Source organism: Spinacia oleracea, chromosome 6 (assembly GCF_020520425.1).
Source record: "Spinacia oleracea cultivar Varoflay chromosome 6, BTI_SOV_V1, whole genome shotgun sequence".
Classification (NCBI taxonomy): Eukaryota; Viridiplantae; Streptophyta; class Magnoliopsida; order Caryophyllales; family Amaranthaceae; genus Spinacia; species Spinacia oleracea.
In genome coordinates this window covers 145133905-145159748 of record NC_079492.1, presented here as the reverse complement: position 1 = coordinate 145159748, position 25844 = coordinate 145133905, and the positions used below count along the sequence as shown (strand labels likewise).

Here is a 25844-nt window from a genome sequence, read left to right as displayed (position 1 = left end):
CAACTCCATCAAAAATCAAACACTCTAATAATTAAAAAATAATCGATTGGCACGTAGGTAATTAATTAGGTGTCACATAGATATGTTAATTAATTAATTAATTAATTACTAATATATACAACTCCATGTAAAATCAAACATTCTAATAAAAAATAAATCTAAAATGAAATTCATTCAAAATCAAACAATAATCTAAAATAAAGTGTCACGTGGATAATTAATTAGGTACCATGTAGATATGTTAATTAATTAATTATTAATATATACAACTCTATCAAAAATCAAACACTCTAATAATTAAAAAATAATCGATTGCCACGTAGATAATTAATTCCCAAATTCTTATATGAGACTGTCCTCACCATCAACTGATGGTGAGACTAGTTCACACTTGCGAATTTAAGTATGTTACTTCTATAGTTTAGACATGTTATTTTTTTTTTATAATTTTAGAGGAGGTACTTTTTTTTAGTTTAGGTGTGTTACTTCTATAGTTTATACATGTTACTTTTTTTTACGGAGTAGTTTTAGGGGAGATACGTTCTTAGTTTAGGTATGTTACTTCTATAGTTTAGACATGTTACTTTTTTTATATATAATTCTAGAGGAAGTACTTTTTTTAGTTTAGGTATGTTACTTCTATAGTTTAGACATGTTACTTTTTTTTATAATTTTAGATGAGGTACTTTTTTAGTTTAGGTATGTTACTTTTATAGTTTAGACATGTTAATTTTTTTTTAATACGGAATAGTTTTAGGGGAGGTACATTTTTAGTTTAGGTATGTTACTTCTATAGTTTAGACATGTTACTTTTTTTTTATAATTTTAGAGGAGGTACTTTTTTAGTTTAGGTGTGTTACTTCTATAGTTTAGATCTGTTACTTTTTTTTTTTTTAGTTTTAGGGGAGGTACGCGGTTGGTTTCGCGCTCGTCACACCATCAAGTTGATGGTGTGACTGGTCTCACAGGAGACGCGCTGTAATTAATTAGGTGTCACATAGACATGTTAATTAATTAATTAATTAATTACTAATATATACAACTCCATCTAAAATCAAACACTCTAATAAAAAATAAATCTAAAATAAAATTCATCCAAAATCAAACAATAATCTAAAATAAAATAAATAAAATTCCATTTAAAATCAAACATTAATACAATATTAGAGCGCCACGTAGAAAAATCTAATGTTTTCGGCCTCACGAGGCATATTTGCTGAAATATTAGAGCGCCACCTAGGATTACTAATGGTTTCGGCCAATGAAAAATAAGATTACTAATTTCTTTTTGAATTAAAAAAATCAAGTGCCACGTAGATAATTAATTAGGTTCAACGTAGATATTTTAATTAAATAATTACTAATATATATACAACTCCGTCGAAAATCAATCACTCTAATAATTAAAAATCGATTTCCACCACGTAGATATTATAATTAATTAATTAATTAATTAATAATATACAACTCCATCTAAAATCAAACACTCTAATAATTAAAAAATAAATCTAAAATAAAATTCATCCAAAATCAAACAATAATCTAAAATAAAATAAATACAATTCAATTTAAAATCAAACATTAATCCAATATTAGAGTGCAACGTAGAAAAATCTAATGGTTTCAGCCAATGAAAAATAAGATTATAAAATTAATTTTGAATTAAAAAAGTCGAGTGCCACGTAAAGAAATGATTAAGTGTCACGTAGATATTATTTATTTATTAATTATTAATATTACGCATATACAATTTCATCCAAAAACAAACACTCTCATAATAAAAAAAAATCTAAAATGAAATTCAATGCAAAATAAAAGACTAATCTTCTAAAATATAAAAGTGGTATATACATAGGATATTTATTTAAACATAAAAATTTAATAGAATCCGTGCATCGCACGGGCTAAAATCTAGTTTAGAATTATATTTCACCTTTTACGTCCTCTAGCCCCGAAATCTGTCCACTTGAGGGTTTTCCTCTCACTCACTTTTCACTATTTTGATTATGAGATGGTAGAATGAGGCTATAGTTTGTGTTACTATTATTCTATTAATAATATAGAATAAAAACTTTGTAAAAGAAGCAACAAATCAACAATGGAAGGAAATTAATATGCAACGTCACCAAATATCTATTTTAAGAAAATCAATTAGGAAACAAATCAACAATGGAATGGAATTAATATACTGTACAACGTTTCCAAATATCTATTTTTTATTTTTTTTAAAAAAGAATCAATTAGGCAACAAATCGATGAAAGTAATTCGAAAATACCTTATCCAATAAATGAGGTCTTAGCCTAATAATACACAAATTCTTATTTACATGTGGTGTAAATAAATATTGTAAGCTGGAGTGAAGTTAACTAAAAATCTTCAAAAGTTACTCTTATACTACCTCCGTTCCTTAATGTTCTTTACGCTTAATATTTGCACGGACTCCAATACAATATTTAACCACTTATATATCCAATTCCGTATGTGAAAAAATTATTAAAAGTTGATATTCTGAAAATATGTAACGAGACCAATCTAATAAGATCTTACCTGATAACTTTTTGTTGTATATAACAATGAGAAATTACGGTCAAAAGTTTTCATACTTTGAAAACATATCTCAACACGTAAAGAACTTTCAGGAACGAAGATAGTATATGTAAAAGCTATCTATTTTTTAGTGATAACCTTTTTTATTTTAATAAAAAATATTTCTTCCAAATCATTAATCATGTATAAAATTCATCATTTATTTTACAATAAGTTTCTAACAATTTTTTTATAATAAAAAAGTTAATTAAAACCTATTAAAGGTTATAAAAAAAACTGGGTAAAGTTCTAAAAAATTTGATAAAGGCTATCCCGGTATATAATAAATTTATTATACACTTTGTGCGTGCAAGACCTTTTGAATGATGGGAGTAACACTTAACACTAACGACATGTGTAAGTGTAACCGTGTAGGTAGAAATGAATAAAAAAAGGTATTAATAAGGTTTTGGCCTAGTGGTCAAGTGTTAAGTGGAAATTATGATGATTAATTTGGGGCAGAGGGAGTACTAGTTTGAGAGTCTGTAGTATTCCGTTTTCTTGAAGGGAAAGAAAAAAATTAATGACGTCAGCACCTCATGTCAGGAAACGCGTCTAGCATCAATTGTAAGGGTAGCTCTTATTTTTCCCCTTTTAGTCTCTCTCCTCATCCACCTTAACATCACTCTTAATAAGAGTTAGCTACCAAAAATACAAGAAATATACTAACTCTTATATACTACCTCTTATGTAGTTTTTTATTTTATTTTTAATATAAAAATATCAAAAAGCAAGCATAAAAGCCCACAATATTCCACCTCACCCCCTCTTATCTTCTAAGAGCTACCTCTTATTTAGCGGATGTCATAATCAACCTCTAAATAAGAGGAAGCTAAGAGTTATCACATTTTAGCTAAGAGCTAAATCTTAAGGAAAGATAAAAGCTAAGAGAGGGCTAAGAGATAACTAGTATTAATGCTCTTATGTATTCTAACATGAAATAGGTTGGTGTGTACGATATGTTAATGAAAAACACTACACAGTCTACCCGAATACACAACCTTCATAAGATCGAGGACATCTAACTTTTGGCTCGCGATTAAAACCTTAGTGTAGTGTGGCTAGAAGGATATCAATGGCCATATTTCACAACAAGAAAAGTCGTCAATGTAGGGGTGGACAACAGTCGAACCGAGCCGAATTCTAATAGGTTCGGCTTGGTTTGGTTATTTTTTCCGAGTTCGAACTCGAGCTCTGATAGAAATTTGAGGACGCACGCGGAAGTTTTGATGGGCCTGAATAATCTAACAAAATTGCATTTTTATCATTGATTACATTAATAAAAATTGTACAAGAATATTTGTGAGGGCTCATGTCTCTCACTTATCTCTTTGGTAGAACCCTTGTTTCTACCCCTCACTCATATTTTTTGTGGGAGCTCTCGTGATTGGCTCATCTCTCAACTCATGCACATACAACATATTTATAGTGGTTGTATCCTAGTTTCTAGATTTTTCTACACTTATCATTTATCTAGATTTTTCTTACTAGATTTTTCTTAAGATAATTCTAGACATTTCTCCTATTAGATTTTTACAAACATATTATCTAGAATTTTCTAGATTAATATTTTAACAGAACTTACCTTGAGCTTAAAAATCTTTATCGAGCAGGCTTGATAAGAAATTTTCAAGTTCGAGCCGAGTTTCGAGCTTGTTCGAGCTTGATTCGATAAACTAATAAACTGATAAACTGTATTCTACCAACAAGTACAATAATATTGCTAATAATTTTATTAAATATAACATTATAATAGTGTTTTTCTTGGACAAGTTACGTAAAATACTAAAATATTATCTCTTATTTGTCATTTCATTAATAGTTTGGACAATGACATTTTTCTTAAGTTAACGAGCTAGCGGGCTTTCAAGACGAACAACCATTGAGTTTGAGTTTGATTCGTTTAGTTATTGAACCATAAATTTAATCTCAAGCTTGGTTCATTTACAAAGGAATTGAGCTCGAGCCGAACTTTTATCGAACCAACTCCAAATTATTCACGTTCTATTCGTGTCCGCCCCTAGTCCAATGTGTCGTTGTTAACTTGAAATTAATCGCCAAAGCGTCCGAATTAATCTCCCCTAAGGACCCCAACTTGAGCATCCTTAATTCCTAATTGATAGGTAATCACTTATTCACTTGCCATGTTAGGTTGCAGTCTTGGAAGGGTGCTAAACCCATCTGGCACATGTGCTATTATTTTGCTTATAATGATTCATTTCCAACCTTACCCTCTTCAATTCAATAAATTCCTTTTCTATTATGATGCCTTTCACTAGATCTGCTCAAAATAATACCAAGTACAAGTCAAAACCTACTTAAAATATCCACCTTCCAATTTTCTCCACTAATTAGCATTACAATTATACACCATAACTAGTCAAACTTTCCAAATGCCAACTACTCTCTCCGTTTCTTTTTGTTTGTTACGTTTGGAGTTTTGCATGTTTATTAACATATAATAAAGATTTTTTCTTTTATATTTTAAATGCTTAGATTCTATCATTAATCCTGATTCCATTTTTCCAAAATCCGACATTTATTGTCTCTTTGAATATAGTGCAAAACAACTTTTATTTAAAAAAAATAAAAAAATAAACCCAAGTAAAAACTTCAATTCACTAATCATTGCAACAACCAATAAAATTGTTTTATTTATTAAAATGAACCAATAATGGAAAAGCACACAAATTGCTAATTTAACATACTTGGGAAATTGTAAAGAAATTTAATAAGTTGAAAAAATTGGACCAATTAAAATTAAAAGCTGGCACAAAAAATGACAGTATAATAAGTTTATAAAAGGAAAGATTTTCCCACATAACAAACATTGTAAAACACCCTAAAAGAAATACATAACAAATAAAAATGAACGGAGGGAGTAGCCGAGTAGGTGATAACTAATTGAGGCCGATCTTAACAAGAGGCTTAGAATTTTTAGGCTCGAATTATTACTCGAATTGACCTAGAACTAGATAATCAGTGGCTTCGAGACAAGGGTGGTCAGCCGACCACCTAATTTTTTTTTTTTAAAAAAAAATAATCAGTTATACCTTACATTATTAGAAAAGTAATTAATGTATACTAAATAATTACTTTATAAACATACCGACAACCCGGTTTAGATATTCTAGCTCCGCCTCACTAATATTCATATTTCTTACTCTCCGGCAGAGCTTGACAAGAGGCTTAGAATTTTTAGGCTCGACTTGACCTAGAGCCAGTGGCAAAACCACTATGAGACAAAAGTAATTATTTCGGATTAGATAGTTATTTTATTACACAAATTCTTATTTACGAGTGGTGTACAATATTTATTGTACACCGAAATTAAAGTTAACTTAAAATACTTAAAATTTAGCTTTATATATGTAAAAGTATAAATTTTTTAGTTAAATTTTTTTTCATTTTAATAAAAAATATTTCTTCAAAATCACTAATAATGTATAAAATTAGTTATTTAACCGTTTAAAATGTTTTTCTATCAACCTTTTTTGTTATAATATAAAAGTTAATCAAAACATAGTAAAAGTTACAAAAAATTATGTAAAAGTTATTTTGGTGTATAATAAATTTATTGTACACATTGTGCGCACAAGATCTTTTAATTTTATTAACATTTTACACCTCGCTTTAAATATTCTGGCTTCGTCACTCCCTATAGCCCGAGAACGAGTTTCATCAATGAAAATGTTACATTTTTTAAGCCGTGTTATAACCGATATTCATATTTCTCACTGCTATGTAAGAGGCTACTTTATACGAAATATTATTAATTCTATATTCGAGCTCTTTTTAAAGAATTTTGGACTAATCTTTTGTTGATTAGCTCGATACTTTATTTAAATCCTCTTTTCAAGTTTGTAATCGGGTCAAATTCAATTTCGACCGAGTCAAACTCAAGTAACTTACAAGTATTGCTAGACTTGGTTATCAACTAGCCTAGATAACTAAATATAACTCAACGAAAGAAAAAGTGGATGTCAACTAGCTTAGTTGGTAAAGTTTTAAGAGTCGGGTGTTTAAGGAGATCAAATCTCGTCTACATCTAGGGGTGTTCATCGGTCCAAACCCGGACCGGACCGAAGACCGAAATTTGATAATTTGAGACCCAAAGACCGGACCGATTATGCTAAAAAATATATATATAAAAATTTATGGTAAAAAAGAAAAAATATATATAAAAAAATTAATTTTTAAGGCCTTTTTTGGAAGCTAAAATAAAACATATCACAATATAATAATATTTACAACATATTAAAGGAGAGAATTAACCTTTTAAGTATTTTATATTATATTTTATTAAGAAAAAATCGGTCCGGTCCAAAATTGGGTTTTGGACCGGACCAGACCGGACCGGACCGAAGACCGGAAATTGATATTTCTCGACCCGATGACCGGATCGATTGTCTTCGGTCCGGTCTAGTCCGGTCTGAGTCGGTCCGGTCCGGTCCATTTTTCGGTCCGGACCAATCTTTGCACACCCCTATCTACATCATATGTTGTAATACCCTTAGTGACTCTCTCTAGTCTCTACCACCAATAAATAAAATGAAGGGTATTAAGGTCAATCAGCAAAACAACAGTGTCTTCTTTTGAGAAACCAATCTGTCCAATCGCTGGCACGCACAGCAAAACTTCTCCCTCCTAAATTCCTTTGTTATAAAATTGAAAGGGTTGCAAATACGAGAGGATCGAGTGAAGAATATCTAGACAGTTCAAAAAACAGAGAGAGAAAATGTTGAATTCAAAGTGTCTGTTCCTCTATACTTTCCTGCTTCTGATTGTATTGCAAGCCAAAGTGTTCTGTTTTCAGCACAAAGTTGGAGACTTGAATTCATGGACAATCCCAACTGCAACTAATCACGATATCTACGCCAAATGGTCCAACAAAACCACTTTCAAAGTTGGAGATTCTCTTTGTAAGCCATTTTTCCTTTTGGTATTATTCAACTTGTTCTAAAATGTATAACATTATCATGTAGAATCTTGTTAGATTAGTCGCAATGATGTAGGATTTTGTGATCAATGTGAACTAATTATGTTATGATTAATTGGGATTTGATGCAGTGTTTTTGTACCCACCAAGCCAAGATTCAGTAATACAAGTAACACCACAAGCTTACAAATCATGCAAGCTTAAAGATCCAATCTTGTACATGAATGATGGAAACTCTCTGTTCAACATAACTCAACCAGGAAATTTCTACTTCACTAGTGGAGAAACAGGGCATTGCCAAAAAGGCCAAAAGCTTCAAATTTCTATTTCTGGAGATGGAGCTGTTGTTTATGCACCAGCAGAAAGTCCAGGTGCAATGTCAGAAACTGCTGATGCACCTTCTTATCATCAAAATTTTGGGTCAATCCCAACTCCATCTACTTCATCTCCAATCCTTAGATTTTCTGCATTTTTGGGTTCTTTGATTGTTTCTGCAATCTGGGTTCTTGCCTAATTGCTGTAATCGAAGGCATATCATGTGTTCAACTTTATTATTTATTATTTTTTTCAATTTTTTGTCGGTGAAAGTTTATAGTATAATTGAGATGAGATCCAATTACGAAAGGGCAAATGTGTAAAATTGATTGCCTCCCATTTTTTTGATAAAAAATCTGAAGTCTTTGGGGTCCTAATTTATTATTCTTTTTATAATTTATTACAGTGATTACTGATTAGTGCATAAACATGCATTGGTTTTGTGTCTGTCGGTCTAATGTCTATTGCTTTTATAACAACAATTACAAAATGTGCAACAATGTCGTAGAAATATAACAATATTAAAAAAAAAATCAAAGATTGTTTTAATGTGTACCAAGAGACATTTTCCATCAAATAAAATTTCTCCATTCTTGAATACTTGTAACAATTTAACTTTTACATTATTTATAATTTCATACATTAACTTTGACCAAAATTTCTTACTAGTATATAAAAAATCAAATGTTTTTGTGTAAAATTTCTTACTAGTTGATTTAGTCTTAATGTACATTTGTTATTATTGTGTTATTGCATATAACTACGGTCAAACTAGTACCTCGACAAGTGTCATTTGAAACTGTTACAAGTATTTAGGAACAAAGTAAGTGGAGTAATACTTTAAAGAGTACGTAAAAGTTGTTTGATTCAACAAACTTTATATTTTGACAATTACAGACGAACAAAATAGAATTCACCAGTCCATTAAGACAAAAGTTTTAAAGATTTAACTAACATACATCATCTCATTATATACGAAGTATAGCTTAATCATTATAATGCAGTTTACAACTCAAAAGGCTGATGGAAAAGATGAGGAGTTACTTGAGGAAGGATCCTGAAAAGTTTAACCAAAAAGCCACTAATTTCTAAATTACTAGGCATCAACCTGTTTCTCCTAATATTTTTAGTGATCACAAACCATCTCTACTGTCTAAATCCTACCTTATAACTCATCTGGATGCTCAAACTACTGAAAACAGAGGATGAAACTACTCAGCTTTTACCATCTCAACATCTTTACTAATAATCAGAGGCTTTTCTTCGGAAACATTAGCCGCTTCTGTAACTGCAGCCTGAGTAAAGGAGGATTGTGGCACGGGTGTAGTTTCAGGACCTGAAATTGGAGTTCTTGGTTGATTACCAGTTGGGTCTACATCCATAGTGGAGATTCTTGGAGGTGATAGTGGTTCAATCTCAACTTCTGGATATGAAGCTTTAAACCTGGCTCTTAGTCCTTCATCTACCAACCGATTTCCACTCAGTTGATTTCCCATTGACAACCACCTATTTTCCAAATCGAAATTATTTGTTAACAATTAAGATAGGGCATTATATAATGACAAGGCTAAAAGCTTCATATAGTATATAGTGTGACAATAAAAGCATACAAATCATGGATTATTACTTCGTAAGAAAGTACAATATGGTAATAGGCAGCTAAATAGACATTCGCATGAAATTGTGTTCTATGCAAATGTTATCAGGATCAAGATTTTTTTTATCTTGGATCAGAAGGGACACACGGGATTGAATCGTATCACTGAATCGTGTCTTTGTAGATCCTACAAAATCACTAAAGTATGAGAATTCTGATGAATCTGATCTATAACATCACTAATAATTATTTTTGAATGTTTAACATGCATGAAAAATCACACTACTCAGTACTCACACACACACATCTTTTTTCCCCTTCTTATATTGACACTAAAATAAATATTTGTAATTAACCTAAACCAAATTAAACCTATTCCAAGATAGATCATTGTGCTTCTAAAATTCTAGGGAAAAATGTTCGTTGACTGCTGATCAACCAATCATTGCAAGTAACAGTATTAACAGTATGCACACTACAATAAACAAGATGCACTTTTCAGCATATATAACTAAAGCTAAGAAGATAAAGAAGTTTACCCTGAATGAGTATTATGCATGCGAGCAAAGAGTTCCAGTTTCCTTGTTCTTGGACTTATCCTCTCAAGTAATGGATACATCTGCAGATATAACAGATTACAACATAAACAACACAAACTAAATATGAAATCCAACAAATTGGTTACATGTTTCCTCAATTTCAATATCACCTCATCTGGTTTTCGACTAGTCTCCCGAACTTCTGCCACAAGTACATCAGTGTCGATGTTCCTATTCACCTCGGGATTTCCTTTGATGCCAACGAGGCAATGTTCCTTGCTGTGATTAAGCCAATGTCCTGTGCGGCCCGTTCTAATAATTCTCTGAAGTTGATTGGTCTTCACCCAAATGATCTCTTCAACACGTTTATAACCCCACAGCTCCAAACTGCAAGATGTTACAAAGGATCTCATTTCAGCCAAATTCAGGTAAACAGAGCAAGAAAAGATAAAGTCTTTGGACAAAGATTTCAACACTTGGATTGTTTAGATACAAGAAAAATCTCCTTAAGCTTCTCATTTGATCCTGTTACATATTGAAGGCAAGGATGCGACTATTTCTCAGCCCAGATGAATAACAAAACTCACTATTCCAAGACTCTGCTCGCTAGAAACTTGTTGGAATAGCTAAAAGCTAAAAATGTAGCCAAATAAATATACTGAAAATTTGGCAAAATGGCTTTGAATTAATGGGATATGTATAAAATGATCAATTTACTTTGAAAAAAATCATCAGCATCGCTATTCCAAATCACTAATTCTTTTTAATGAAGGCCATGCAATCGACAGACGAAGGGGGAGTTGGACAGCTTGGCAAATGCAGCCTTACCTCTGTGAGACAGATAACAGGGAGGTCATTACCAATTGACCCTATGTCACATAGGCTGTGGTTGTCTACTACTACAACTAATAAGAAGTGCATACAAAAATGGCACATACAATGTCACATAGGCGGTGGGGGTGAACATGAAGCAAAATATACTGACTAAATCATAAAAGCTCATGGAAGCAGCTTTTCATGTGGAAGTATAACATTTAAGAATTTAACGTGCTAAACACTTCTACAAAAAGTTGAAATACCTGGCCTACGCCTACATTTTAACCACTCAAAATATCTTATTTGGTTTACAAAAGTCAGATGCATATGTGACATAGCTGCTAATAAAGAAGGAAAGTGGTTAAATGGATGATGAAACAGCCATTATCATCTCCATCCTTGCCAAACAAAGACAATATAATCTAATCACATTATGAGTAACAAAATACCCTCTACAAACTAGGACTAAAATTAAAATTAAAATTATAACACAATCAAAACAATATTCGACGAGTAACATGATTGCATGAAGCAACAGCAATGCAGCTATGTGATGGACAAGTTCTGGGGCGGGGGAAACAGGTACTTACCATTCACGACCAAGTTCCATTGCACGTCCAGTGACCCATAAGAAGATCAGACCATCAGTCTGCAATGCAGGAACATTAAGAGTACGCATTTCATCATCAGCCATTGTCCCATATGGCAATTCCATATGAATATCCCAGGGTGGATCAGCCATTATAACTCCAAATTGTCCCAAGATGTCCATTCTAAAATTCCGGATATCACAATTAATCCACTGTGCTGCACCAAGTTCTGCTGGTGAACAATAATGTGCTCTCTGAGCCTTTAATGGCTTGGACAGAGGAAGAGACGAAGTCCCCATCATCATTGGTGGCACATCTGGAGTCGGGTCAAGCTCATAGTGAACATATTTGCATGTCTGGAACAAAAAACCAGAAACAGTCCAGATGAACTCCAAACTACAAATTAAAGTATTAAACTATACCAAATATTTGAGTCAACGCAGAAGGTATGGAAAATTCAAGTAGTGAAGAGATTTACCTTCATGTGTCGGCATGTATCAAGAAAAGAGCAATCTCCCAAATTGATATCTGTATGTAGGGCAATTATTCGCCTGAAATGAACCTGGGAACACTCGAAAAGGATAAAGGATTAAAAGTTGTGATATATGGGTTAATATATCACGGGATAAACCATATCCACAGATCCATCAGAGAGAGGAAATGCATAACTTCATCAAGTAAGGATAGTATTCATAGTTTATCGGAGATAGGAAATGAATATATTCTTGAGGAACAGTAAAAGGCTAACATGTTACGTCGGATTAAACTTGCACTATTCTACTTACACTAAAGAAGCACCAAACCTTCACACCTCTTATAAATTATTTTGTGCAGCGCTTTTAGAAATAGTTTCCCTGCATATAAGATGCGCTCTTTTTGTCTGAAACCTCCTAAATTATCATAGACAAGCACACCGGAACTCATTAACTTCAGTAAACTCATCCTAACGGGTCTAACTTTTGTAAACTGATCTAACTTACATTTAGCTGTAAAAGGAACTTATTAATCTAAACTGATTTACTTGAATCTGCCAAATCTAGAACTTGACCTTTCTTTTTCAAGTGAAAAAAGCAGTGTCTTCGTCAAGGCAGGCTCTGCTTACCCAGCATGTTTTTCTTTCTTAAAAAAATTGAAGATTCAAAGTCGGGGACCCGATCCCAGTGATAAACTCATAATTGTAGAGACGTCTTGTCCATGTCACTTATCGAGTACCTAAACACCCAGTAATACTTTTATCTCCCAACTCTTTTTTTTAATAGTAAAAGAGATTATATTAACAGTAGGAAAAATGAGAAGAAACAACAAGGACAAGCAGTCCTCTCATTTGAAAACTAAATTACAGATAGCCCCAATTCCTTCGTACTTCCCCAACCGAGTAAATCTTTAAAGCCCCGCCGGCCTTCGCCCCATAGAGATGCTAAATATGCGACCTCCAGTTCAGCTTTTACTTCTTACTAAGAAGTAGAAATTTTTCATTTTTCAGCTTCTGGATCCCAAATCTGCCTTTTGTTATTCTCTTTGATTCTCAACTTATTACTCTATCTTGCTTAATGGCTTCTCTCTCGGCACTCAAGTCAACAATCAAGACCTCATTCCACACTTCCACTCACCACTGGCCTATGTGTGTCATAACTGACGCCATGCAGATGGGTCACAAATAAAGGAGGTAGATGCTATTTAACCAGCATCTACTCGATTTGAGGGGCCACACTATTTTAATCCTTTTGTACAAAATCTTCTTTTAGTATTTGTAGTTGAAATCGCCGCATCCTTATCAGTTGTTTCTTGAATAATTTTGGAAACACGATTTGATTTATGGGCTGATTTTTTTTTGGAACATGTGGTATGTGAATTGCCGTATGAAAGTTCCCTGTACCCTATGATCGCACAGCAAATTTTGGATAACTAGTGTTATCGAGTCAAGAAATGGCCCAAATTTGCCACCACCTGAAAATGTGGGTACCTGGTTCTCAGGGTCATCACCGTATTGGGGCCCTGGCCCCGGCTCAGAGCCTTAGTTGAAGGTCAAAGAAAGAGTAAGCCCTTTTACAATGCAGGATCCGAAGTTTCAAAACATCTAACACCACACCACAAAATTTATTAAGCCATCAACAAGAAAACTACAGGGTCGCATGGGTGCACCTCCGTTCTTTTCCTATGTTCTAGGACATATAAACAGCTCTTTGGCCTGGTGAAGCATGCTTGGATGCGCGTCTCAAGGGAGATATGGTGTGATCGCACATCCCCAGTTAACCCACACACTCACAAGTATTTTAGTCATCGCGGAAGTTGCCAGATTTGATTAGGAATGCAGGGCATATTTGATTATCCGGTATCAATCGTATAGTCTCATGAAGCTAAAGCCATACTGGTCAGCCAGTTAACCTCTCTTATTGACCATTTGACCGTGTCACCCAAGTAATGACCGACACAATGCAAGTATATGCCTAGGTGTCTATGTTACACCTAGTCCCACCTTAGTAGTCTACATAAGTGGTGCAACCGTAGAAATCCTGCTGTCTAGAGCATCCAGTCTTGTACGAGTGCTCATGCAATACACGACATTTATTTCTCGCTGAGTACCAACACTTCTGTCCATAGCATCCAGTTTGGTACTGGTGATCATGCTATGCAAGTGTAGTTCTCACTCTTTGTGTGTGTATGTGTGTGTGTGTGTGTCATAGTGAAAAGATAGATGTTTCTAATAACTGCTAGATGTGCTAACACAACTAGACGGGAGGGGGTCAACCTTGGGATAGCCAACAGATTTATAACAATCAAATTGGGTCTGCAATACATCTCGAGAGATAGTGACTGATAAACTCACAGGAGCATAGGCTGCATAGCTATAAAATAAAACAGAGGATACAGAGCATGCTGTGGAATGTACCTTTTCACATGCAATGTATGATCCAGCCTTTTGTCGACAGTCCTCTTTCGTCAAAGAAGCACAGTACTCCTTAAGTTGAGGCCCACCTTTTGTCTTAAACTGAAACAAGACATCAATAACCACAAACTCATGATTCAACCAACAGGGAAATTTTGCAGTTAGATGTCAGGATTCCAGACGCAGAAGAACAACCATCAGAAAGAGGAATAAATTGCATAGAGAGTCACACTAACAAGAGAACATAGACCTTAAGGCATATAAAAAGCTCCGTTATCTGACTTATTGTGAAGCACAGAAAGCATTGAGACACAAGCAATACAATATGCTTAAAAAAAGTACGAAGTAGGTGTTAACAACTTAGGCACATGGAAAGTTTTAAAAAAAAAGATAGCAATAAAGAAAGACATGTCCATTTCAATGTATTGATCCCTTGAGGCGTGTTTGGTAATGCATCTTCATCCCCAAAATGTATTGTCTGCTTAAAATTTCACTACCACCTTATAATCTCAAAGTTAAACAATTTGTTTCAGAACTTTAGAATTGTCATGGTGTACAGGGCATTGTAGCAATGGAAAACATATGTTCTATGTCTGCATCACAGAATCTGAAAAATATGGATTCTTCCATGCTTCATAGCGAACTACTCTATTAACCAAGCGATATTCACGACATGTACAATTTAAAGTTTCACATCTTCAATACTTTCAATATAAGTTGAGTACATTTCCAAGCTGGTGTGTACTATAAACCCAAACCACCGAAAACCTACTTTCACTAACGTGAGTCCGTGCCATTGTTTAAACTTTCTTCCAATGATCAACTTTTGTGAATAAATTGCAGGAAGGTCGACTGTCACTTCCATTCTAATAATCTAATTACTCTCATTAGTTTATGGATTTTGTAACGGTACTAGAAGTCTAGAACATCTCCTCCTTATTCAGGTAGCAAACTGATCCACTCTAGGCTCAAGTGACTGAAAACTCTAATTCTAGTCTCTACTCTATATAATTCCTATTGGTTCAGCTTCAAAATGTTATGATAAGATTTTCCACATACAAGCACATACTGTGATAATTTGGACACTTCAACCATAAATGCAAAAGCAAAACAAAAACAAAAATCCAAGAGAATGAATAAAAATCAAATAAACCTTTGCAGCCACGGCTGTTTCTTTTGCAGTAGGGCGGTGAATGAGATCTAGGAGCTCCTCTCCAGTCTTAGACTTCTGCATTTCCTTAAAAGACTTCTTATTCAATAGAACCTCAAGATCCTTCATTACCTCCTCCTCTGATACTTGTTTGACAGGCACACCGGAATTTGACCCGCCCATTGGTGTATTTGGCCCGAAAGGCGGCCTGTGCTGGGGCGGCACACCCATCCCTCTATGCATCCCCATCATTCCCATTCCCCTAGGACCACCACCTCTATGGCCCATCATCGGGCCTGGAAACATCGGTGGCATACCCTGCATATGAGGATCTCCAGGCCACATTTCCGGCATACCAGGCCTGTGCATTGTCCTGAAACCCAACCCAGCCTCCTCCCCGCCGTCGCCAGGACCATCACTAACCACAACCTTGTTCGCATCAGCAGTATCAACACTCCCCGGCAACTCTTTAGCAAGCCTGGTACTGTCAATATTCATGACCATGACCCCAGATTTCCCGCTCACCCCAAACTCATCCAACTCAACACCTCTATTATCCTCCGCCAACGATCGCAACGCCGTCTCCACAGCAAAAATATCTCCAGATTCGCCACCAACATCGCGAAGCGCCGCCTTCTCCACCGCCGTCACATTCGGACAATTCTCCAATTTCCGAAGCACCGTCGACGAGTCAATCGCGTCCCACGGTTTCCTCTCCAGCAAACACCGCGCAACCATTGACCGAACCACCGATAACGGACTTCCGGTAGCACCATCTTCCCTGCGAGATGGAGGTTCCGGTTTCGCAACCCGCTTTGACGGAGGCAGCGGTTTGGCGCGATTATCGAGAGGGTGTTTCTTGAGGAGGAGGGGACGAGGCGTGGTAGGGTTAGGGTTGGGAGGAGGAGAGAGAGGAGTGAAAGGGCGGTGGTTGATGGTGGAGATAACTTGAAGAGAGAGATTGAGAGAGGAAACGAGGTCGGGAACTAGGGTTTGGAGTGAGGCAATGAGATCTTGTTGCTCTTTGTGGCGAGTTTCGATGCGAGCTTCGAGCTGTTGGCGAAGCTCTTTGATGGCGGTTATGTCGTCGCCGGAATTGCTATCCGCTTGAGTTTCCATTGTTTTCTTTTTTTGGTTGATTTCGTTCTTTCTCGCAGTCTCAGTAGAGGATGCGGTTTTACTTAGACTAGACCTATGAACCCCAATTAGACCAAAGAGGCTAAGACCTAACCACTACTAAATAAATTGACATACTAATAGATTGAAAATTTGAAATCAATGTCTCATCTTATCTCTAGTCCCTTTTTTATTTTGATGTCGGTAACTATAAATTAATCTTTTAATAATGTGAATCTTTAAAGACGATGGAAAATTTACGGTACTGGGGAAATTTTCAAGTAGAAGTGAATTCTTGAATGGTTTATCAACACATAAGGTGAACACTTATGGTCAGATGAAGTGATACGTGGAAGTCCAACTAAAGATTGGTGTAGCTGAGACATTGACACATGTGAACATGTTATGACTTTCATACGACTTGGTTTGTTTAAGGTGACATCCAACCTTATTTAGGAGTACAATTGTACAAGATTATCAAGCATGACAAATTCTTGTAAAGATAGTTTTGCTCGATTTTAATTACTTGGAACAAGTACTCCATATAAATTAAACAAAAATCATAAATGGTAAAATTAAAAAGCCCATTGATTTGTTTGGCTTGACGTACTATTTATTTAACTGAACACTTGCTCTAAGATCTGGCGCAAGTTGACATTTGACCAAAGAAGGATGACCAACCTCATGTGTAATGTATCATGGCACAAATTCAGTATGGTATGTTGATAGGCTGTCGTACACCCGTCAAAAATAAAATCCTAACGAAACCTCCTAACAATGTAGTAGGGTAAGTATGGTCGAATCCACAGAGAGATGGCTATTTAAATCTAGCTTTCAAGGTATGGCGAAACTAACAATGTCACGAAATTTAGGATTCAATGTTTAAACTAAAATAAATAGAAAAATAAACTAAAAGATCTAGGGCAACGGTTCACCATGTTCATAGTTCAGAATCAATCAAAACATCATCAACAACTCAAATATTCAAATTATTTAGAGCACAAGTTAATCCTACGGTCGGGTCTTAACACTCTCAATTCAACATATGCAGTACGATCGCTAACATAATCAGAATTGCTAGTTGTAGGTAAGCCTCTAAAATTCGATCTTTCAATTCTAAATCCTATTAGCATGATTTAATCAAACAATTGATCAGATTGCAAAGATTAACAATATAAACCTAATCAACTAGAAATATCAATGAATAATTAAACCATCAACAATAATAATAAAGATTCATAACATAAACATGGATTCCCAAACCCTAGAAAGCGAACTACTCAATCATGAAACGAACAATGAAAATCAAATCTAAGAATGAAAACATAATTAAAAGCAATAAATAAAATAAAAACGAAAATCAATAATACCTCAAAGAATTACATTAATGGAGTTTGTAGAAAAACTATGGTTCATGAAAAAGAAAAGAGAGAAAAACACGTGAAAGAGGAGTTCCAAGGGAATTGAAAACGTAAAGGAAAATAAAAGCATAAAGGAAAATAAAACATTCCCTTGAAATATTTATATGCTTCCTAAATTCTAAACAAAATAGGAAAAAATAACAATTACATAAGCTATGATTTAATTGGACGATCACGAAACGAACGCACACGATTTCGCTCGTAAGTAAGTTGGGAGGAGAAACCAGCGGGCCCGCTGGTCCGTCGCTGGTTTTCGCGCCCAAGGAGTGGAATCGGGCCATCGGTTTGGGCTGTGGGCGAATCGGATAGTCGAGCCATCTTGTTTATGTCATAACTCTTGTTTTACAATGCCTATAAGGACGTGTGACCTGTCGTTGGAAAGATCTTGAAGCCTACTTTCTAGCCAAATCAAAATCGTCTCATTCCGACATGTAGAACTTGAGATATCATCAAAAGAGTGAACGCTTGTCCGTTTTGATGCTTAGAAAAGTAGCGTTTAGCTTCGTTGTTGACTCAAAATTATCCCTAGAGACATGCAATGATCATCGAGTCAACATTCCATCCGTTCATCATCCAAATCAACTCATAACACTCCGAAAGCATCCAAATGACCGTAAAATCACCTGAAACATTAAGAAAGCACAAACGGGGCGTAATAGAGTACGACAACGATAACTTATGCAAATGTGATCCTAAATGCAACTAAAATGATATAAATGCCTAATAATGCAACCTAAATGAGCCTAAAATACCCTATACAAATATGATTCATCATATGTTTATTTTTTAACGTCTCTTATTCAAAATATGAGGTGCCAAAACTTTTCTGTAAAGCCAAACTTTTTAATTCACATTTAGTTCAAATCAGAAAGTTTTCAATGTACAACAGCATCAATCTTGTTTCAACTAATAAAATTACAAAGAATGAATACATTGTTACAAATTACAAATGTACATCATACAGCACATGAGATCACTAGCTATACACAATAGGACAACCTTGAACCACAACCCCTTTCTCGGTAGGACAAGATGCATAAGGACACCCATCAAGGTCATTTCCCCACCAACTAAGACTCACATCTTCCAACCCCAAACAAAGATACAACGCAACCCCCATGAAAGCTAAACCAGCATCAAGTGCACCAGAAAGCAAATAATTATGTCGTTGCCACCACTCAGGCGCGTACCTAAACACAACAAATCCTGACAGAAAACCTACAAGAATCCATGTAGTGTAGTTCACTGCAGTAGCTGGTGGCATCATCCCTGTTGCAGAAATTAAGACGGGCATGTTTATGAGCCTAATCCATTCTTGGTTAGGGAATGCTTTTGTTGCAACCCAAACTAGGATTGGAGCTATGGCTCCTCCTAGGAAGAACCAGTTCACTGCCTCATATACACCTTCGTCTCCAAAGATTCTGCGAGGTCCTACTAAACCCCATATGACTGATGCATCGTAAAACACCGTGTCACTTGGACATGTCCAGACAGTGTTTGTGGCAGTTTTTACACAGATGTCTGGGATTGTTTCCATTAGCCACCATGCCGTGCCAAGGTACACAAACGCAGAAATTAGAGTTCCTACAACCTGAAGAATTCATATATAATCATAGTTATCATTTGAGGTTAAAATTTCAAAAATTAGAATCGGAATCTGTTACAACAGATTCCTTAAAATGGGAACCAGAATGTGTTCAACAGGTTCCTGAAAATGAAAATCGGAACATGTTGCAAGAATTCAGGTACACTGTCATTTAAAATTTTAAATAAATTATTGCAAAAAAAATCTACTTTGTGGTATGGGCTTGATTGTTTCATAGTTTGGGCTAAATTTTAATTCTATATTTATATTTTACAAAAAATAGCTTAATTGGATTGTTTTATATTTTGGATATATATATATGGTTCGGTTCCTTATGTGGGGAACTCCATCTTAGAATTAGTGTAACACATGGTACCCCACGGGATACCCATTCCAAAAAAATTGAGAACCAGAACCTATTGCAACAAGTTCCCAAATTTGTTACCCGGATCCGGAACTGTAGGTTTCTAACAGGTTACGATTCCTATTCAGGGTACCCTAACTTTTTGCTCACCCCTAATTAATTATCATTGCTTCGTTAACATTTTAACATAACAATGTTGCAAGGAAGAAACATTACCTGTGCCATGAACATTGTTCTGGGAGGAATTTTCATGTAATGGCCGAGTTTGAAGTCTTGCAGGAAGGCAATAGCTTGTGTCATACTAATGTAGCCATAAACCTTGAAGCACATATTTGCTACTGGGTATCCTGGGTAGATGTATCCGATTATGTACTCAGTGATGATGTTCAAACCAGGACTCTGTACATTAATTGTTCATCAGTAAGATTCATGAACTGATAAAAAAAAAAACTTTTACCATTCTGTTTTCTGAGATAATTACAGTACACAAGAATTGGTGTATACCTGATTAGTGATGGCAGTTAAAATTCCAATAGGAAGTGTGAAGACAAAGGCAATGGCACAAGCAAGCAAAACACCCCACCATGGAAGTTGGAGCTGCTCTTTGTAATACTCACAAGCGAAAATGGTAGCTGCAATGTTAACAACTAGGATGACCCAAAACCACCATTCTGGAGCTTCCTTGTACCTTGCCATTAATTTTGTATGTATGTCCATTTTCTTGTCTTTAAAACTTGCTCTGCTTTGCTCCCATATTTCGCTATAATTTTGTATTTAAAAGGAGGAAAATACACAAAATCAAGCTCGTGCAAATAACTCCATTGTTTCACTTTAACAGTTCCCCTCCATCCGAAACTAGTTGTCACATTTCCCCAACTTTTCATAGCTCGCAAATTAATGGGTCTATCTGGCTGTTTCACTTGCTTGTTCGACCAGTTGTTTTTGTTGACTTTTTATGTTGGCCGTTTGACGGTATATTTTCTTAAAATGTGTGTTGATAAAGTTGATTGTTGACTACTAGGTGTTTCATACAAAAATTGGATAAAATGTACTGAGTAATACTTAAAATAAAAAGGCAACAACCAATGTATAAAAAGTTAATGTTGTTAGCTTTGAGTTTTGGCGAAAAAAATTGACTTTTTAGCCAAGAAAAAAGTCATTTACCAAACATGTATATTGGTTGTTTGACAAAAAAGCTAAAAACCAATGAAAAAACCAGTTACCAAACAGGCCCATAGCTTCATCTAGAGCTGTCAAAACAGTTACTCGAGTCGGGTCCGGGTCTGGTCATCTCGGGTCACGGGTCAAGATATGGTCGGGTCGTGCCGGGTCATTTTATCATCGGGTGTAGGCCGGGTTCAGGTCGGGTTCGGTCAGGTTGAAAATTTGTCGGGTCATGTCGGGTTATTTTTCCATTTCGGTATAGGTCGGGTTCGGTTCGGGTTTGGGTCGGGTCTTTTTCTAGTCGGGTACAATTACGGGTTCGGGTCTTAACGAGTCGGGTCAAGTTTGGATCGGATAATTATCGGGTCCGTTAAAATTCAAGTCGGGTTCACCATCGGACACGGGTTAAGACCGGGTACGATAGCTATCAGGTTTAGTCAAGTTTTAACCTTATAATTAACTTTTATAAATTTGGTTAAATTTGGTTTAACGCTTTTCACTTGTTCTAGATTAGGTAATTATAAAAAATAATATTAACTTGATTTAAGTTATTATTTAGTTAGGTCAATGACAAATCGGGTTGTAAACAGGTCGCGTAAATACAGGTAATGGGTTGTCACGAATTGAGTCAGTAACAAGTTTCATCGGATTATAATCGGTTTCGGGTTGACATCGGGTCGGGTGTTGAATTGGGTTCGGGTAATTTTCGGTCGGGTAAGCTGACTCATTTTTGTTATCGGTTATATTTCCGTCGGGTGTCAGGTTCGGGTCCGGGTCATGCATTAACGGGTCGAAATCGGTCATCGGTTTTAACGGGTTTGATACGGTCGGGTTACAGGTTTCCTATTTTAAAAAAATTCCGGGTCTCGGGTCGGGTCCGGGTCCTTAAAAATACAGGTCGGTTCAGGTCGGTTTCTCGGGTCGGGTCAATTTTTGACAGCTCTAGCTTCATCCAACCGCCAACAACTGATTTTGCCAAATATATTTGTAAACCATCAATAATCAAACATCGAACAAAACAGTCAACTTAAACAGCTAGTCAAACAACCGACAACTCACAATCTAACAACCAACAACTGACAGTCTAACAACCAATTGCCAAACAGGGCCGATATTATAAACCATAACAAATCAGGAAATGTGACGAGACTAACAACTATGTTCCCATACTGTAACATGACTATTAATTTTGGACGGAGGGTTAGGAATGTTGCAAAGATATACAAATTGGAGTAGTACGTACCTTCCATGAAAGAGAGCTACGTGCACAATAGTAGCACTTAATGCCGCAAAACCAACTCCATAAGTCATAGCAAAGAAAGTGCTAAGGTGAACAGGGCCTTGTTTATGATAAGCATCTTGGTTAATATGAAAATTAGAATCAACAATATCAGAGATATTGTAAATTGATCCTGAAGCTGTGAACAGACTATCTGAAAATATGGGGAAAGTTTTGGCTTTGTAAAGGTTAAACCAATAGCTAATTGGGGTTAGCACATACATAATAAGCACATATCCAGCTGCCACGTTGGCAGTGGCAAACCATGGGCTTGCTAGTGGGCTTCCAAGGTAGGATGAGATAGTAGACCAGTCTAGCCCAAATGCTGCAATTCCAAGCCCAGATAGTCCAGATCCTAATTGTTGGGCTAGTATGGATTTGGGCCAAAACCAACATATCCAGGAAAGGGATGTTAGCATTTGGAAAAGGTAGCCTGGGAAGACATAGTATGCAAAGCTGCAAGTGAAGGCTATTAGGAAGAATTGGGTTCTGGAGAGACCGCCTTTGGGCCGTTCTTCCTTCTCGTGCAAAGCCCTGTTGCATAAAATATATTTGTGTTATTACATTTAAACATGAAATAACAATGTAAAATTTATAATATAAATGCGATGTGTGCGAATATAAGAAATATATAAGGTAGATAGAGTCGAACGCATATAAGCAGATTGATTAAAATGGTAAAATTTTATTCAAGGGCTGGATTGATTAAAATGTTTCTTTGGGCTTTTCCTATTGGATATGTTGTCATTATATTTTCTATTCTATGAGTGTGTGGGGGTATTTTAGTAATCAAAGGGGGACACCAAAACTGGATTTACTAAAATAACCCCATCTATTCACTCATATAATAGAGATATAATTATGATATAACTTATGATTTGGATAAAATCCACATTTTTATAGGATTTTGTGATTAATTTGAACCATTGGAGAAAAACTAGAGGATCCGAATCCAACCAACTCCGCCCAAACCCTACGTTTGATGAGCATCGAACTCGTGACCAAGGAAAAACAAAAATGTGTCTAAGCTCCCCTCACATGCTCAATTCAAACTTGTACATTTTGCACCCTAACAAAGATCATGCATTAATAAGTATAAAAGAGTTTAAGAAATGTGATTTTTGTGATTCATGTTAATTGCATGACAAAAGGATGCAACTAGTTAGACTTAGACATTCATAAGTTCATAATTGTCAGAATAGGACTCAAGGGGCCATTAATTATAATTCATGAACATGTGATTTGCATGACCGGACCAAGAGGGCAAGAGGGTAAACCATGGTCCTACAGATGTGTCTATGTATGTTCTCATGGATAAAGTATCCATTAATTTTTTTTTGTGTGTTCCACAATTTATCAATAAAATATTATTCGCACTCATAATTTGTACAAGTGATAAGCAATACTTCGTATTATTATGTGAAATCTTATTATAAGAGTTCATCTTACATGATTCACATTTCACACGCAGTGAATTATCTACTCTGTAGTATTTTGTACTCCCTCTGTACCTTTTTGTTTGCCTCATTTTCCGTTTTAGATCGTCTTTAAAATATTGCCTCATTGCCGCAAAAGCTCAAGGCTACACAACTTTACTCTCACATAAAATACCTATGATCCACTATTTTTATCTTTTTTCAGTTCTACATTTCTACACTACCGAATCTTAATAAAGCACTTGTGTACATAGACGCAAACAATTAATGTGCAAATTAAATACTTAAACATTTAAGTCAAAGTCATGACTTTAGCAATGTAACTTGGAAGTAGTTGATAAAGACTTTACCTAAAGAGAGAAACTTGGACAAGATTAGCCGGCCACCACATTTCCGCCGGCTCCACCAGATAACGCCGGAAAATACCAGCCCATCCAAACCCCAACACCTATAACCATTCAAAAAAAATTCCAATTTTCGCCATTAGAAAAAGTTTAACATCTAATCTACCTCAATTTCAGCTTAATTACCAACATATATACCTGAGTGGTAAGAATAACAATCAACGAAACGAAGAATGTAATTTGTTTCTTGTAAAATATTTTAACCACGGTAACAACATGAATAGCGTAAACACTTCCAGCACCAGCATTAGCAAAGATGGTAATAAGCACATGTTCTTTAACATTAAATGGACCCGGGTTAAGCGAAAACTCCCACCGGGTCCCTCGGAGAATCGGGCGGGTTGGAAGCCGTAACGCCATCCACTGGCCGAGAGGTACGACGGCGATCTGAGCTGAGATGGCGGTTATGCTAAGAGGCTCTTTCCGGTACCAGAAAAACTGGTTTAAGAATGAAAGGACCACGCAGGATAACGTCCCTAGGACCCACATTCTGAAAGTCAACACCGGTAAGTCCGGGTCATCGGTGGTTGGGACCGTCATTGCCACCTGCTCCACCGGTGAATTTTCTTCCTTTGATATTGGATTAAGTAGCCTTTGACTTTCTTCTTCTTCTTCATTTTCTTCGATCTTTTCTTCTTCTGATACTGCATTAGGGGATTAAAAAAAAAAAAAAAAGTGGAGTAATTCGAATAAATAAACCCGGAAAAGAAAAATTGAATTCGGAAACAAAATGTTTAAATTACTTAAAGGGGTGCGTTCATTTGGATCTTCCATGAGTTTGGCAAGCTAAGGTAGCTTGCAATGTTGTGGTGTTCCGTAATTTGTTGCTAGAGTGAAATGTGGAGAGGATTACTCAAGTTTTTTTTTTTGGATATTTTTTGATAAGCAAAATGCCAAAAATTGATGCAATTATTTCGATTAATGAATTGGAATTGGAATTGGAAAAGTAGGAGAATAATTATTATTTTTATATTTTTATGCAATTTGATAATAAGTGATGGAAAGAGTTAGATGGGGACTACAATTTCAGGTGCATGTTGTCCCACGTGATATTTTAAGATTGACAATTGGTTTAAAACTATAAATGTTACTCGTAGGTTATCTCGTGTAGTCACATATTCATGACTATACTAGTATACTCCTCCATTTCGATATAATGATTACACTTTATCTTTTTCATGTTTGTCAATATAAATGCTCGAACGTAAATTAATATCAGAGTTTTAATTTGTAAAAATTATAAATAAAAAATTGATATTCTAAAAGTAAATATTAAAATCAAATAAGATTTCACCCGACTATTTTTCCTTGTGTATATCACAAACGAAACTCAAATTGAAATTTCAAAAAAGTTAAAGTGCCATTATATCAAAATGGATGAGTAAAACAAAATGGTATAAATTGTAAATGTGGTCGACTAATTAAATTCTGTAACGTATGTAATCTCACACTACGATTACTTTGGGGGGGTAAGGTCCCCTTATCCTTCACGGCCTGAATAAGTGCGGGTTTGAGTATATCAATATATGTATGTAGTATGCTCATATGCTAAAGCTTGAGCTCAACCCGAAAATTCCAGTCTAATTTGGTAAGTTTGTGCATGAGTATTTGTTAGCCAGATACGACCTGGGTTTTGGTTGGGTAAGGTTGATCAT

General features: G+C 35.4%; 3 protein-coding genes across 4 annotated transcripts; 1 reads left to right on the top strand and 2 right to left on the bottom strand.

The window, feature by feature from the left end:
- The first annotated feature begins 7207 nt into the window (after positions 1-7207).
- LOC110794918 (mavicyanin) lies at positions 7208-8225 on the top strand. The gene is made up of 2 exons (XM_021999886.2): positions 7208-7509; positions 7658-8225. The coding sequence occupies exons 1-2, from the start codon at positions 7326-7328 to the stop codon at positions 8038-8040; spliced, it is 567 nt and encodes a 188-aa protein (XP_021855578.1). The 5' UTR covers positions 7208-7325; the 3' UTR covers positions 8041-8225.
- A 516-nt stretch (positions 8226-8741) lies between these two features.
- LOC110796381 (N6-adenosine-methyltransferase MT-A70-like) lies at positions 8742-16695 on the bottom strand. Its single transcript, XM_022001443.2, has 7 exons — positions 15424-16695; positions 14274-14372; positions 11862-11945; positions 11384-11739; positions 10148-10364; positions 9978-10057; positions 8742-9347 (listed from the first exon to the last, which is right to left on the bottom strand). The coding sequence occupies exons 1-7, from the start codon at positions 16537-16539 to the stop codon at positions 9053-9055; spliced, it is 2247 nt and encodes a 748-aa protein (XP_021857135.1). The 5' UTR covers positions 16540-16695; the 3' UTR covers positions 8742-9052.
- Positions 16696-18779: 2084 nt separating this feature from the next.
- On the bottom strand, positions 18780-25118 carry LOC110796389 (oligopeptide transporter 7-like). 2 transcript variants are annotated; one of them, XM_056831521.1, is made up of 7 exons: positions 24933-25115; positions 24328-24833; positions 24136-24233; positions 22314-22883; positions 20411-20666; positions 20123-20305; positions 18780-19548 (listed from the first exon to the last, which is right to left on the bottom strand). In XM_056831521.1, exons 1-7 carry the CDS (start codon positions 24961-24963, stop codon positions 18934-18936), a joined length of 2259 nt encoding a protein of 752 aa, XP_056687499.1. In that variant the 5' UTR covers positions 24964-25115; the 3' UTR covers positions 18780-18933. The 2 variants fall into 2 exon arrangements, with proteins under 2 accessions (XP_056687499.1, XP_021857147.2); XM_022001455.2 differs by lacking the exon at positions 20123-20305 and having other exon boundaries at positions 24933-25118.
- Positions 25119-25844: the final 726 nt, after the last annotated feature.